General features: G+C 31.2%; 1 protein-coding gene across 2 annotated transcripts in view; it reads left to right on the top strand.

The window, feature by feature from the left end:
• The window catches only part of DYNC2H1 (dynein cytoplasmic 2 heavy chain 1), a 387,437-nt gene that overhangs the window by 65,084 nt on the left and 306,973 nt on the right, over positions 1-15,380 (top strand). For both annotated transcript variants that reach the window (XM_081279719.1, XM_081279718.1), the window contains exons 39-46: positions 1,062-1,269; positions 3,225-3,354; positions 6,937-7,092; positions 8,409-8,668; positions 9,665-9,911; positions 10,805-10,956; positions 13,666-13,810; positions 15,165-15,267. In XM_081279719.1, the coding sequence (XP_081135845.1) occupies positions 1,062-1,269; positions 3,225-3,354; positions 6,937-7,092; positions 8,409-8,668; positions 9,665-9,911; positions 10,805-10,956; positions 13,666-13,810; positions 15,165-15,267 (1,401 nt within the window). The remainder of the gene's footprint in view (positions 1-1,061; positions 1,270-3,224; positions 3,355-6,936; positions 7,093-8,408; positions 8,669-9,664; positions 9,912-10,804; positions 10,957-13,665; positions 13,811-15,164; positions 15,268-15,380) is intronic.

The raw sequence follows: 15,380 nt of genomic DNA, 5'->3' as shown, positions 1-15,380 counted from the left end.
TTTTCTAAGGCAGTGATTGGAATGTTCAGAACTCTATGACTTTGGGAGGGATTTTTGATGTAGTCTTTTATCTTGCACACTTTTATTAGTGACATATTTCTCTTTGAATTGTTTTAAACTTGAACTATTCCCATTTTAGGAAGGATGGATTAAAAAAAGTTTGTTCCCAGAAAGCTGTATATATAATCTGCTTTTCCCCTTTGAGGTCATTTTTTAATGTACATTAAAAATTGTACTGACACTGAAAATTGGGTTTGGAATATTTTCTAAAAGAGACATTACATAGCAAGCATACATTTATTCTCATGATATAGTAAAAGAAAAAAGTCAGAAGAATATTTTGTAGGTGTCTCATGGGAATAGGACTGTCTAAGTCTTTTTTTTTTTTTTTAAAGAGTGAGTGAGAGAGGAGAGAGTTAGAGAGGAGAGAGAGAATTTTTAATATTTATTTTTTAGTTCTCGGCGGACACAACATCTTTGTTTGTATGTGGTGCTGAGGATCGAACCCAGGCTGCACGCATGCCAGGCTTGAGCCACATCCCCAGCCCATAGGACTGTCTAAGTCTTGCATACCAATTTCTTTTAGGGAGATTACCAAGTTATAGATAAACAAAGCATTATCACAAGGTATATAGTTGAGTTTTTTTTTTTAAAGAGTGAGAAAGAGGGGGACAGAGAGAGAGAGAGAGAATTTTAATATTTATTTATTTTTTCTTAGTTCTCAGAGTTCTCAGCGGACACAACATCTTTGTTTGTATGTGGTGCTGAGGATCAAACCCGGGCCGCCCGCATGCCAGGCGAGCGCACTACCGCTTGAGCCACATCCCCAGCCCTATATAGTTGAGTTTTTTGGCCAGCTAATCAAGGTTTATTCTTGAATTCTCTAGGACATTTGTAGTAAAAATTTACATGAAAATTTTTAGCTTGTTCAACTTTTTCTTCTTTATATTCAACTTCAAAAATAAAGAAATACTTAGGGACATCACTTTTAAACAACAAGAGGTAATAGGGTTTTTCTTATTTTTAACTATTATCACTGCCCTATTATGGTTTTCAATTAGATGTGAGCTCATGGATAATCTGTGATGGTGATATTGACCCTGAATGGATAGAATCTCTGAATTCTGTTCTGGATGACAACCGTCTACTCACTATGCCTAGTGGAGAAAGGATTCAGTTTGGCCCAAATGTTAATTTTGTATTTGAAACTCATGATTTAAGTTGCGCCTCACCAGCCACAATATCTAGAATGGGAATGATATTTCTTAGGTAAGCCATAAAATATATTTCAAATAGTATTTTGGCTAAGTCAATCTAGTATGAATAGCATACAGACTTTTTGTTTTTGCCAATTTATGATTAACTTCTTTTGCAGGATTGTTGGGTTTTAACTTATTCAGAGAGTTCTTGTTTTATTGTAATTGAATTATTTTAGCCCTTGAGTTGTATCATAATTACTAAGTAATGTTTTTGTTTATTTAAGTGAAACAGCCAGTTTTTAGTTTGTTTTATTTTTTCCTCTTATTTAAATATTATGATTGAGTTCAGAGCATATACTAATCATGAACTAGGGGTTAATAATTTAAAAGCTCAGCAACAATGTTTTAATTTTAGAATCTTAGATTTATAGGATTTTAGGGTTTCTCCAAGTTTAATAGGTTCTATGGTTCAACCTTTTCATTTGCAAATTTAAAACCATTTTACTTGACATTTTGTCTTCATTGTATTTGGAAGAATATTCAAGAGCAAAAATGAATAATAAACTAATTTTAGATATCATAGGCAGTGGTTACATGCCAGCACATGGACATTTGAACCAATTTTATTTCCCCAAATGAACAATAGTTTGGTATACATAAGGAAGTTTTATTTTACTTTTTGAGTTCATGTTTTAGAATTTTTAATTTATCAGTCTCTATAAAGTTCTTGACTATTAATAGGGCCATTTGAAGCTATTTTGGGTAGTGTACCATATATGAGAGTGTAATTAATTTGGTTCAGATTGTGTTTTAAAAGTATTTAATTTTCTTTCTTCTTTGACAGTATGATAGGAAACATTTCATTAAATTTGTCATGAACTTTAATTAATATTATAAGGTGTTGATTATTAAAAGTAATACAACTTAATTATACTCCATGTATGTATGATATATCAAAATAAATTCTACTCTAAAGTACAACTAAAAATAACAAGTTAAAAATAAAAACAAATTCAAAAAGTAATATAATTTCAAATTTATAGTTTCATAGTATTTCTCCTCAATTTATTGTTTCTTCAATGTATTCTTATAATATTGTGAAAAAATTAGGATAAAAAGTAAGTTTCAGTTACATTTTTAAATCTTGGATATCTATTATGTATATGTAAAGTTAAACACTTTAGAAAAGACAGCAAGAAAGGAGTAAAACATTTATGAGAGTAAGTCGTTTTAGAACATACCTTAAAGCCAAGGAGATAAATACAACAGTTATAATACAAGATAGAATAGAGATGAAATAAACAGTAGGTAGAATAGGTGGATATATAGCAGAAAAAAATCATACATTGCTAAAGAGGGTTGTAAAATTGTTTGTGAAGTAGGTATTATTTATGAGAGGCATAATGAATTTGTATGATTTCATGAAAATACAAATACATATTAACTATTTTAGGTTTCTATGTATTTCAATTCTGTCATAGCTTTGGGCTTAATTCATTCTTTAGCAGATATTTGCTGAGCGCTTGCTATGTAATAGTCCACATTGGTCTCTTTTTATTTCCCTACATATTTTATTGGTGTATGGTAGTTGTACATAATGATGATTTTCGTTGTATATATTCATACTTGCATGCAATATAACAGTATAATTTGACCAGTATCATTTCCCAGTATTTTACCTTTACCTCCCCTCTTTATTCCCCCTGGTCACTTTCCTCTATTCTACTGATCTCCTGCAATTTTCATGAAACCCCTTCCCACCACCTTTCTTTTCCTTTTTCTTCTCTAGCTTCCACTTATGAGAGAAAATTTGTGATCCTTGACCTTCTGAAAATGGGGAATTTTTAATAGTGCACTGGGGTGCTATTAATTATTATACATACATATACATATCAACGTCAAATCTTGTGTGCTAGAGGATAAAATACTTGTGTGGAATAATGTTTAATGTAGCAGAAATTTATGTAAAAATAAATTGACAGTTTCTTCCTAAGTAATTTACATGTTTGTGTTAATCTGTTTCAGTGATGAAGAGACAGATGTTGATTCTCTGATAAAATCTTGGTTGAGGAATCAGCCTGCTAAATACAGGAATAATCTTGAAAATTGGATTAGGGATTATTTTGAAAAGGCTTTACAATGGGTTTTAAAGCAGGTAAATTGAACATAATATTTCATAATTAATCATTGAAGTGACACGTATAATGATGAAGAATGATGCTTGCATTTTGCTGCCTTATGGCAAAGCTCTGCTGGAACCTGGGGAGAAGGGGAGAGAAGTATTTGTTGTCTTTGCCATCCCCCTGTATCTTTTGGCATAAATTTTGATTACATTAATTTTAAAAACACTTTAATTTTTCCATTTACAATATCTTGAATGCTTTACCTAAAAATCTTTAATATTGGGATGTCTTTTTATTTTTCATTAGCAAAACCATCTTGCTGTCACATTTTACTATGTCAATCAATATCTACATATATATCATGTTAAACACAATAATAAGCTAGTATTTATTAAAGTAGGAAAATGACGGTGAGTTATTTACAATAATTTAGGGGACATTTATTTATCCAGCAGAAGTGAATTAACTAATATATGGTCAAACATGATACTAGAGAGATTTTGAAAGGTGAAGATTAATAGGGTAGTCCCTTTCCTTGATCAAAGTCTATGTAGTGGAGGAAAATGCTGTATAAACAGATAATCACAGTGCAACAGGATGGGAATATATTACTGTTTTTTTTAGAAGAGTTTTTTTTTTTTGTTGTTGTTGATGAACCTTTATTTATTTATTTACATGCAATGCTGAGAATTGATCCCAGTGCTTCAAACATGCTAGGCAAGCACTCTACCACTGAGTTACAACCTCAGCCCTTAGAAAAGTTTTAAAAGAGATCATATTTGATTTTTAATTGAAGCATGAGTAGAAGTTTAGCATGCAAAGATGATCCTTGAAGGTTTTCAGATATTCTACATGTAATACCTGAAGATCATCTACTTACCTGCTATTAATATTAGAATGTGTAATATAATACTAAATGGAATATATTTATGTATGTATATCAATTTGACTGTAGATATGAAGACAGGATAAAATTATTTGGATTTTTTTTGCTTTCATGTCATTACTTTTATGAAAAACTTAACCTATCTATACAAAACAGAGGAGATAATTAGCAGTGAATATTTTGAAAGTATCTGATTTTTAATCTGAATTTTATTTAGAAGTTAGTATCTTGTGATTAAACCAAATATATACAGAAATGGAGATCTTCTTTAGTTTTTACAATCTTTTTCTTGGTAAGTATGAAATAGGGATTTGATCCTTACAAAGCAATATGGATTTGTGAGGAAATGCTACAAGTGAAATAGGTTTCTTTGGGGGTCTCAAAGAAGAACCACTCTGACCAGTCCCCACTCTTCCTACATGCTTATTATAGCAACATACAATATCTGCCTACTACCTTACAATTATCTATTTATATTTAACTCTAAGCACCTTTAGGGCAAGGACCATACCTGTCATATTCCTTATCATATCCCTGGAAATTTGATATAGCAGTGTCGTGAGTGAATGATAGTGGTTGTGCTTACTTAATTTAGCTTTGATGCCTATTTGTGGCACTTTTTGGTAGATATGCCATTAATAAAACCTACAAACCTGATAAGACTCTAATGTAATACCTGGAGATCATCTACTTACCTGATATTAATATTAGAATGTATAATATAATACTAAATGGACCATATTTATGTATGTATATCAATTTGACTGTAGATATGAAGACAGGATAAAATTATTAACCATAGAGTAGATAACCAAATATGGAAATGGTAGGAGACCTTCAATGATACACAAAATTATAAGAGGTTATGAGGGGCAAGGGGGAGGGGGAAAAAAGGGGAGAGAATTGAACAACAGCAGAGGAGGTAGAGAGGGAAGAGGGGAGGGGAGGGGGGATAATAGGGGATATGAAAGGTAGCAGAATACAACAGTCACTAATATGCCATTATATAATAATGTGAGTATGTAACAGATGTGATTCTGCAATCTGTATTTGGGGTAAAAATGGGAGTTCAAAACCCAATTGAATCTAATGTATGAAAGATGATATATCATGAGCTCTGTAATGTTTTGAACAATCAATAAAAAAAAAGCCACATTCAAAAAAAAAAAGAAAATAAACTGCTTTTGTTTGAGGTCAAGTCATTGCTTTTATTTGAGGCTTGTTTTTGGATATGTGTGGGTGTTGAGAGTTTTTTCTTTTGCTTTGTTCACCATTCTCATGGTATGATATATAACATAATGAATGTTCTAGTCAAATACTGAAATTTTATTTTTGACTAGAACTTTGCTTTCCTGTATTAGTTCAGCCATTAAGATGTTATAGATGAAAGCATGAAAGTTTCCTTTATCTCACATTTAGTTGTAGACCTAACTACCTGGATTTCTACCTATCTTTTCCATTCTTCCCACTCTTCTTCCCATTTTTCTTTTCTTCAAATTATTCATTATATAGGCAGAGTGATCTTTTAAGAATGTAAATTGTTTCATTTTAATCTCTTACTAACACCACTCTAAAGACAGTGAAATTAAGATTTGTATTACTTACCATGGCCTATTTCTGCCCTCTGGCCTTCTCTGACTTAAACCATTGATTCCAGCCAGGTATGGTGGCACATACCTGTAATCCCAGCAACTCAGAAGGCTGAGGCGGGAGGATCGAAAGTTCAAGGCCAGCCTCAACAGCTGTCTAAAAGTAAAAAACAAAAAGGGCTATGTATGTCGGTTAGTGGTAAAGGACTCCTGGGTTTGATCCCTAGACTGCAAAAGGAAATGAAATGAAATACAAATAAAAATGAATAAATCACTGATTCTTTGCTTCCTCCAGGTTAAGCTTTTTTTGACGTATATAAGTTTTCCTTTCAGGTGTTGTGTTTTCTGCATGACCAGATAGAATTTATCCTTCAGATACTAGCTTAAATGACACTTTTTACAAAGAGGACTTGAACCTTTAATTTAAGTTACTGTTTCTCACAACACCCTGTACCTCTTATTACAACATACTAACCATTTCCTCTTCTGGGCTTCAATTCTGTGAAGACAGGGACTATGTTTAATGCACTTTTTATTTTTTCAAATCTAACACCACATGCAGATCCTAATGTATAATTGGTTTTAAGTAAGTATTTATATAAAGAATGAGAAATATTTCATCTGAACTCCTCAGCACTTACCAATGGCCCAGAGGCTTACACATTAAAACAATCTATACCACCAAAATCTAAAAGTTGTATTTTAAAATTCTGCTTATAGAGGAAGTTCCAAACTATTTGCATTTAAACTGACTTTTCTTAGCCCCCCTTTTTTTCCAGGAGTTATTATTACAGCTTTTGCTTCTAGTTCTTTTTATCAGCAAGAGGAGATGAACAACAATATTTTTTGGACCAATACTCCCTTTATTTTACTCTTATAGATTTCAGGGTTAGAAGTAGACAAACCATGTATTTATTTGAGGACTTTAGCATTTATGGAATAAAATATATAATTAAGTTTTTATTATTTTTATTTTTAAAATAATAAATAGAATAAAATTCAAACTTCCTACCACTTGATTGGAAGGATGAATTTAAGGGTTTTTTTGAAAAGATATGTGAATGTCAATTTGTGTGATTCTCACTTTACCAATTAATATTTGCCCTTTATCTGTTTGTACTATGGATTTCAATCAACAGAATGACTATGTGGTAGAAACAAGTTTGGTTGGGACTGTGATGAATGGTTTGTCTCATCTACATGGATGCAAAGAACATGACCAATTTATTATTAATCTCATAAGGGGACTTGGTGGAAATCTGAATATGAAATCACGTCTGGAATTTACCAAAGAGGTAATATATTTAAAGCCTTTATTCAGTCAACATTTTTCTTTAATTTTTCATTGGCTTTTTGCCCAAATAAAATGATTTGTAAATTATAAGGTATAGAACTTTCAAGTTTGGAAATTATGCATTCAGTAGAGTAATTGTACATTTATGTTTATGTGTATATATTTACTATTTTATGATGTTAAAATTTTATAAAATGTTTTAATAGGCTAGTGTGGGACATAAAAATGTGAGACATTAGGAACCAAATGGATAAATATAATTATTTTATTGCTTTTTAATCTCAGAATAATAAAGTATTTTTACCATCTCTTTAAATAGAAGAGTTTAAGCAATTAGCAATAGAAAGATGAATCAATAATTAATAAATATTTTTTAAATATTTATATTTTTAGCCAATTTTTTAATAAAGTTAAATTCTACACCATAAGGGATTTTCTTTCTGTTGGCCTCCAGCGTTATGTTTCAGCTTCTTTTCTCTTTTTGATGCTTATTTAATAGCACCATTTATTGCTTTCTCTATTCTGTTTCCATTACTGTGACTATCCTGTTGATTCTGTTGTCGTTGTTACCACTCAGTGTTATTCTGTGAGCTGCTTTGAAGCAGAGACTCTCTTGCCAAAGTTTAAAATAATGTTGAAGAGCAGCATCATATTTGAATTCTGCTTTATATCTGCACAGATAAGAGTTTACAGTATTAAGGAAAAGAATAACACATAGAACGTAGTAGTGGTAGCACCGAAGTGTGTAGTACTAAGATATGTTGGAAATGAGGAATTTTAGGATGCCTATACTGTACAATTAATGATTTGGTGTTTATAAGAACTCCATTAAAAGTTGAATATTTTATACCACTAAGTTAGTATCTTCTAGGTACTTTTATTTATTAAATGATCATTTAGAGAAAAATAGTGAAGATGAAGTATCACTTTAATTATTAATTTTGCTTGTAAGTAGGTTTAGTGTATGTAATTTTTTTTTTTTTTTGGTACTAAGATGATTTAGTTTGGGGATGTTTACTTGGAAGAATTAGAAAATTTTATGCATTCATCCAGGCACAGTAATGCATGCCTGTAATTTCAGCAACTCAAGCAAGAGACTGAGGCAGGAGGATCCCAAGTTCAAAGCTAACCTCAGTAATTTAGTAAGACACTCAGCAACTTAATGAGACTCTGTCTCAAAATAAAAAATAAAAAGGACTGAGGATGTAGTTCACTGGTAAAGTACCCCTAGCTTTAATCTTCAGTACCAGGAAAAAAAAAATATTACACATTGTGTTTGGAGTACATAAAAACTTACCACAACTCTTTCTTTTTAAGGTTTTTAATTGGGCGCAAGAATCTCCTCCAGACCCTCACAAACCAATGGACACCTACTATGAATCAAGTAGAGGTCAGTTGGCATCTTATGTGCTGAAGAAGCCAGAAAACTTGACAGCTGATGATTTCAGTAATGGCCAAGCTCTACCAGTTATTCAGACCCCTGATATGCAACGAGGTCTAGATTATTTCAAACCTTGGTTAAGTTCTGGTACCAAACAGCCATTTATTCTCGTAGGACCAGAAGGATGTGGCAAAGGGTAAGAAGATTGTTGACAGAATGGATATTGTGGATTTATGTCCCTCTTTCCCAATTATTTAATAGTTTTTATATTTCTTTTGTTTAACATTTATATTTTTATGGAGGAATCTTTTGTCACTATTTGTGAAAAACATCATTTTGGAGAAGAAAATGTCATTTGCCTGATTATATGATTTCTAATGGAAAAAGAACAATCTGAGAAGTTACTCTTAATTATATGCATACAGTCATAAGAAATAAATATCTTAGATGTAAATTACCATGCGTTTTAATTATAAAATTTAAATGTTGAAGTTAGTTCTCTGTTTAGCTTTTTTATTGTTATTTGCTTTTTTTGTTTTTGCAGCTCTTGATTTAGCTTTTAATTTAGTAGAATACATCTATTTTTAAGGCTTATAGGGTGTAGTTTTGTAAATAAGAATCTGTGAATTATTAGTTTTATATTTCTGTTAGGAGAGTAGTCATTTAAAAATTCTATAAAATCATAATTTTTTTTAATCTAGGAGAACTTAAAATCTTTCTCTCAACTGTAGGGAAACAGAATTAGTATATTCTATATATACTTTATCAAACCAAATTATTGAGAACTTTGACTGTTCTGGCTGAAAAAAATCTCAGTAGTACCTTAAAATATACATTTATTTTCTAATCTAAAATTTAAAAAGTTACAGTGATAATAGTGGATACCATATCCATGTTTTCCATTTTCATTTTAAACATCATCATGGCATTATGTAAAAATGTGAATATGTAACAGATGTGATTCTGCAATCTGTATTTGGGGTGAAAATGGGAGTTCAAAACCCAATTTGAGTCAAATGTATGAAAGATGATATATCATGAGCTATGTAATGTTTTAAATAATCAATAAAAAAATGGAAATCAGAAAAAAAAATTTAGAAATTAAAATACTTGTAAAATAAAAGTCCTATATTGAAATAGAAAATATATGTTGGTCATATTTTCAAAGTCAAATGTCATATATCTTTTGCAGGATGCTGCTCAGGTATGCCTTTTCTCAACTCCGGTCCACTCAGATTGCTACAATTCACTGTAGTGCACAAACTACTTCTCGGCATCTCCTGCAGAAATTGAGCCAGACTTGTATGGTAATCAGTACTAATACTGGTCGAGTATATAGACCAAAGGACTGTGAAAGACTTGTTTTGTACTTAAAAGATATCAACCTTCCTAAGCTTGATAAATGGGGGACCAGTACATTGGTAGCTTTCTTACAGCAGGTAAGTCTTGTTACGTGGTATAATTTGGTATAATTGGAAACAGTTTAATTCCAATAATTTTTCTTATAGATAGAAAATCTGCTTTTATTCTTTAGGGCCAGTTTTATTTAGTGTGTGTCATGGAAATTGAATTCATGGAGTGAACTTGTTCTAGGTTGGTTTCTTTCATTTTCCTTCCTTTAGAAGTTTGTATTACATTGAAATAATATATGACAGGGGAAGTAACAACCTTTATTCCACATTTGTCTCCTGTCCTTTTTTATTTAAAAAAAAAAAAAAAAACAAGGAGGAGAGCAGAAGCTGGGGATGGTATTGAAGTTGGAGAATTTTTTGCTTTATTTTTGTATGTATGCATTTATCTGACAGCAGTTATACTTTCTTGATCCATACCTCTTTCTGTCAGCTTTAACCCATTAGTCTCCCTTTTTGCCTCAGAATTCAGAATCACACGTTCTTATACAGTGTGCAGGATTTTTTTGTTTATGTTATTCAAATCTCATTAGAAATGCCAAATTCGTAGAGCTCACTATGCTTATTTAGCTTTACCATGTAACTGCAGAATATGATAAAATATAGGAAAAAGCCAAAATATTTTCCCCCATTCCTGATATTTTGTTTTGTATAGTTGCTAATAGATTTATAATATCATCTGGATTTTTATGTTTACTGGCAAGAAAAATGGTTTTAAAATGAAGATAATTCAGCTAACATTAAATTCAGATTGTACTGTATTATTTTTCAGTGTTATAGAATTTTAAATATATTTCAATCTTAAATTCTTGAGGTATTAGAGGATGATAATTACATTTGGAAATCATTGAAATTCAGACAAAATATTCTGATTAGAAAATCTAAAGTTATAAACATTTTAAAATGCATTTATTTTCAAATAGGTTTTGACGTATCAAGGATTTTATGATGAAAATTTGGAATGGGTTGGTTTAGAAAATATTCAAATTGTAGCTTCTATGTCAGCTGGAGGAAGACTGGGAAGACACAAGCTTACTACCAGATTTACTTCTATTGTTCGTCTTTGTGCTGTAGAGTATGTATCTTAGTGTTTTTTTTTTTTTAATTTGAAGAGACATTATATATAATTGCATCTTATTTAAAGGTTTCTACTGATGATACTGTTTCAAAATGTAGAAGGTAAAATGGTCAAACTTAAACTCTGATATTTTTTTCCTAGCCTTCCCAAACTAATAATTTAGGATGATGAAGGCTTTAATCAAATCATTTTATGTTTTAGAAATATCTAAGGAAATGAGGACTGTTTTGTATAGTCTGTGTTTTAAAGTATCAGTATCAGGAATTAAAGTGGTAGATTTTAATTTTTTAATTCAAAATGTTTTAACAATATGCAATATAAATATAGTACGTATTACTGGGTTACCATGTAGGTTTTGATATATGTATACATTATATAATGTTTAAATTAGGTTAAACATATATACTTCCATATCATAAAAAATGATATGGAGAAAACATTAGAAAATCCTTTCTTCTAGCTTTCTGAAATATATAATGCATTGTTGTTATCCATCGTCACCTTACTATGCAGAAGCTCACCAGAACTTTTTACACCCATCTAGCTCTAATTTAGTACTCATTGATCAATCTTTTCCCCTTCCTCCCTCTCTCCCTATTCTACTACTTCTGTACTATTATACTCAGCCTCTGAAAACCACCATTCAACTCTCAAATTCTATGAGATCAATATTTTTAGATTCCATATATGAAAGATATTACAGTATCTGTCATTTTGTGCCTTACTTAATTTGCTTAACATAACCAGTTCTACCCATGCTGTTGCAAATGAGGGATTTCATTCATTTTATAGCTGAATAGTATTTCATTGCATTTATATACCACATTTTCTTTATCTATTCATTTGTTGATGGGCACTTAGGTTGCTTCCATTGTTTGGCCCTTGTGAATAGTGATGTAATACATGTGAGAGTACAAATGTCTCTTTAACATACTGATTTTATTTCTTTTGAATATGTAAAGATGGTAGATTTTAGATTTAAATGTTTTATGTGTTTCACAAAACAAAAAGCACTATTCAATTTTTGAAGATTTTTTGAAATAAAGAGATTTAAATCAGAGAATTAGGTTATGTTAATGGTTGATGTCTTCAGCACTAATAATCTATCCATTTCTGCAATCCATATCTGTAGAAGAAAACCATATAGAAGGAACACCATAGAAGGAACACCATATCTGTATTTGTTACAGTATATCCTGAATTTTTCCAATTATGGCACTGTCTCCTATTTTATTACAGTCTTGCTATACCAAACTCTGTCTTTATGCTTTCAAACTAATTGCACTTCATCTACTAATGTTCCTCTTTCTGAAATTTTACTCTACCAATTAAGCTGTATGGAAATTAATTTTGTTTTGGAGAAAGAGATTAATTCTTTATTTATGTGTTGTTTCTATTTTTATAGTTCTGAGATGGATTCTGCCTTATATATAGATATGACTTATTTCAAAATATTTTTTATAAGTCTGATTTTCCTTTTGCTGCTTTCTAAAGATCAGTGGTTTTTCCAGCAATCTGTCTTTAAATAATTTCATTGGAATCCCCAACTAGGACTTACATTTTTTGACAATATATACTTAGGGATTTAATTTGATTCAAGTGAAAACAGGAACCATGAGCCTAGCCTTAGCCTTTGGCTATCTGGGACTTAGAACATTTCAAGTTGAAAACCACTATAAATTATCCAGTCAGTTAATGGGCAAATGAACTAAACAGACATTTCTCAAAATAAGAAATACAAAGGGCCAACAAATATATGAAAAATGTTCAACATCTTTAGCAATTGCAGAAATGCAAATCAAAGCTACACTGAGATTCCATCTCATTCCAGTTAAAATGATAGTCATTAAGAATAAAATAAATGCTGGAGAGGATGTGGGAAAAAAGGAACACTCTTATGCTGTTAGTAGGATTATAAATTAGTAGAGCCACTGTGAAAATCCTCAAGATACTAGAAATGGAATCTCCACATGACCCAAATATACCACTCTTGATATTTATCCTAAAGAATTAAAATCAGTGTATAATAGTGATATATGCATACCCATGTTTATAGCAGCACAATTACCGTAACCAAATCATAGAAATAGCCTAGGTGTCCATCAATGGTATGCATACACAATGGAATTTTACTTAGTTATAAAGAAGAACAAAATTATGTCATTTGCAGGAAAATGGATGAAACTTGAGGCATTAGTTTAAGTGAAATAAGCAAAACTCAGAAAGTCTGTGGTTGTATGTTTTCTCTTATATGTGGAAGCTGGAGAGAAAAAAGAAAAAGAAAGAGATGGGGGAGGGTCTTATGAAAATAGAAGGAACACCATTAGAAAAGAGGATGGGACCCTGGGTGGAGTGGTAGGGAGGAACTGGGAAACAAAATTGACCAAATTATGTTGTCTAATATATGTAAAATAATAGATTCCACTATCATATATAATTATAAAGTGCCAATAAAAATTTGTGGAAACCCCCTCCCAATTGCTACTGTAACTTAACATTAAAATAGTAATTTAGAGGGACTGTGGTTGTGGCTCAGTGGTAGAGCCTTTGCCTTGTACATGTGAGGCACTGGGTTAGATTCTCAGCACCACATAAAAGTAAATAAATAAAGATATTGTGTCCATCTACAACTAAAAAAAATTAAAAACAATAGTAATTTAGACTATTTATTTATTTCATTTTTTTCTCATATGCTCTTTTTTTTAGTTACCCAGAGAGAGAGCAATTACAAACAATTTACGGAGCATATTTGGAAGCAGTTCTACATAAAAATTTGAAGAATCATTCTATTTGGGGTTCTTCATCAAAAATTTATCTCTTAGCAGGCTCTATGGTACAAGTTTATGAACAGGTATATATGCAATTATATTGTAATTTTCATATGTATTGCTATTGTTCCCAGAGATATACCTTTAATTTTCATCTTCATGTCTAGCTTTATCTTCCTGTTTTTTATTTATCTTTTCTATTAGAGATTGAACATTTTGAGGATAAGTGAAATGTGTACCTTGTATATTCTATTGTATTTCTGGTGTAGTTTCTGAAAGGAATTCAGTACATATTTGTTAGTTGAATGAATTAGTGTTAGATGGTTAAAACATATTTGTTGGTTGAATGAATTAGTGTTAGATGGTTACTTTGATTTCAGCTCCAATTTAGCATGTTTAGAATGGTGTTCACTTTCTTTCCAAACTCTGGCCTTTCTCCTGACTTCTCTCAGTTTCCATCAACCATGCTTCAAACCTGACAGTAGCATTTGAGTTCATTTCTTTCCTTCTATCTGTGAGGAAATGTCTAAAGTATATTCCTTTATAAAGTGGAGAAGATTACTTAAGAATAGGCATGGAGAATGCAGAAGACGTTTGAGTACTTTTTACTGCCAGTGGTAGTCTTAGGGATACAAAGATGACCAGTTCTCCTCACTATGGAAGTTCATAGTCTAATGAGGGATTGAGTTTTATAGAGTATAAAACTGTTATATATGGTGGTTGTTAAGGAGTAGGTTAATTTTGATCTGAGATTTCAAAAATGAATAGAAATTTACAAAGTGGTTGGAGATAAAAGAAGTTCTTTCTCGGTAAAGGACAGAATGTGCAAGTTAGGAAAAATGTGGAAGATGCTTTTTATAGTATTGGAGTACAAGTGGGGAAAGTAACATTGGAAAGCAAGAAGTTACTTTGTAAAAAAAAAAAATTAATTAAGATGGTGAGTGATCAAGATCAGATTAAGAGTAATGATTCTTCCCTAGAATAGAAGGGACAGGCTCTTTTGAGGAAGGGTGCTGGGATTGATTCAATGACTTTTTGAACATAAAATGGCTCTGTGGTTTCCCCCATTAGAAAATGGATCTTGCTTAGATCTTTGAGCCTCTTGGAACTGCAACCATAATTTTATGAAGTTTAGGTTATGAAGTCCTGAACTTCCTTAGCAGGGCTGTTTATGCTTTTTTCTTTTTCTTTTTTCTTTTTGCCACAGACAACCATTAACAGTATGTTGAAACCTATGAAACCCTAGTAGAATAATGTTTTAAAATGTTTATATACTGTAGACTACATATGATAACTAATAAAATCAATTCTGTTAAGTAAGTTTCTACCCACAGGTAGATATTGTCATTCTCTAAGGTCTAAGGTGACTGAAAATTATAGCATGATTATGTTCAAGAAAGTCGACAAATTGTTTACAATATATATATATTTTTTCAGGTGCGGGCTAAATTTACAGTTGATGATTATAGCCACTATTTCTTTACTCCTTGCATTCTTACCCAGTGGGTTCTTGGCTTATTTAGATATGATTTAGAGGGAGGTAAGTTTTGCTCATGTATGTGTATATGTGTATTTGTGTGCATGCTTTTATGATATAGTTATGGTAGAAATAGATGTAATAGTACTATGATAATTAATTGTATTTTAAAATTA

Source organism: Spermophilus citellus, assembly GCF_964194105.1.
Source record: "Spermophilus citellus genome assembly, chromosome: 2".
NCBI lineage: Eukaryota > Metazoa > Chordata > Mammalia > Rodentia > Sciuridae > Spermophilus > Spermophilus citellus.
The sequence above is the reverse complement of the archived record's forward strand: the minus strand, read 5'-3'. Positions and strand labels throughout refer to the sequence as shown.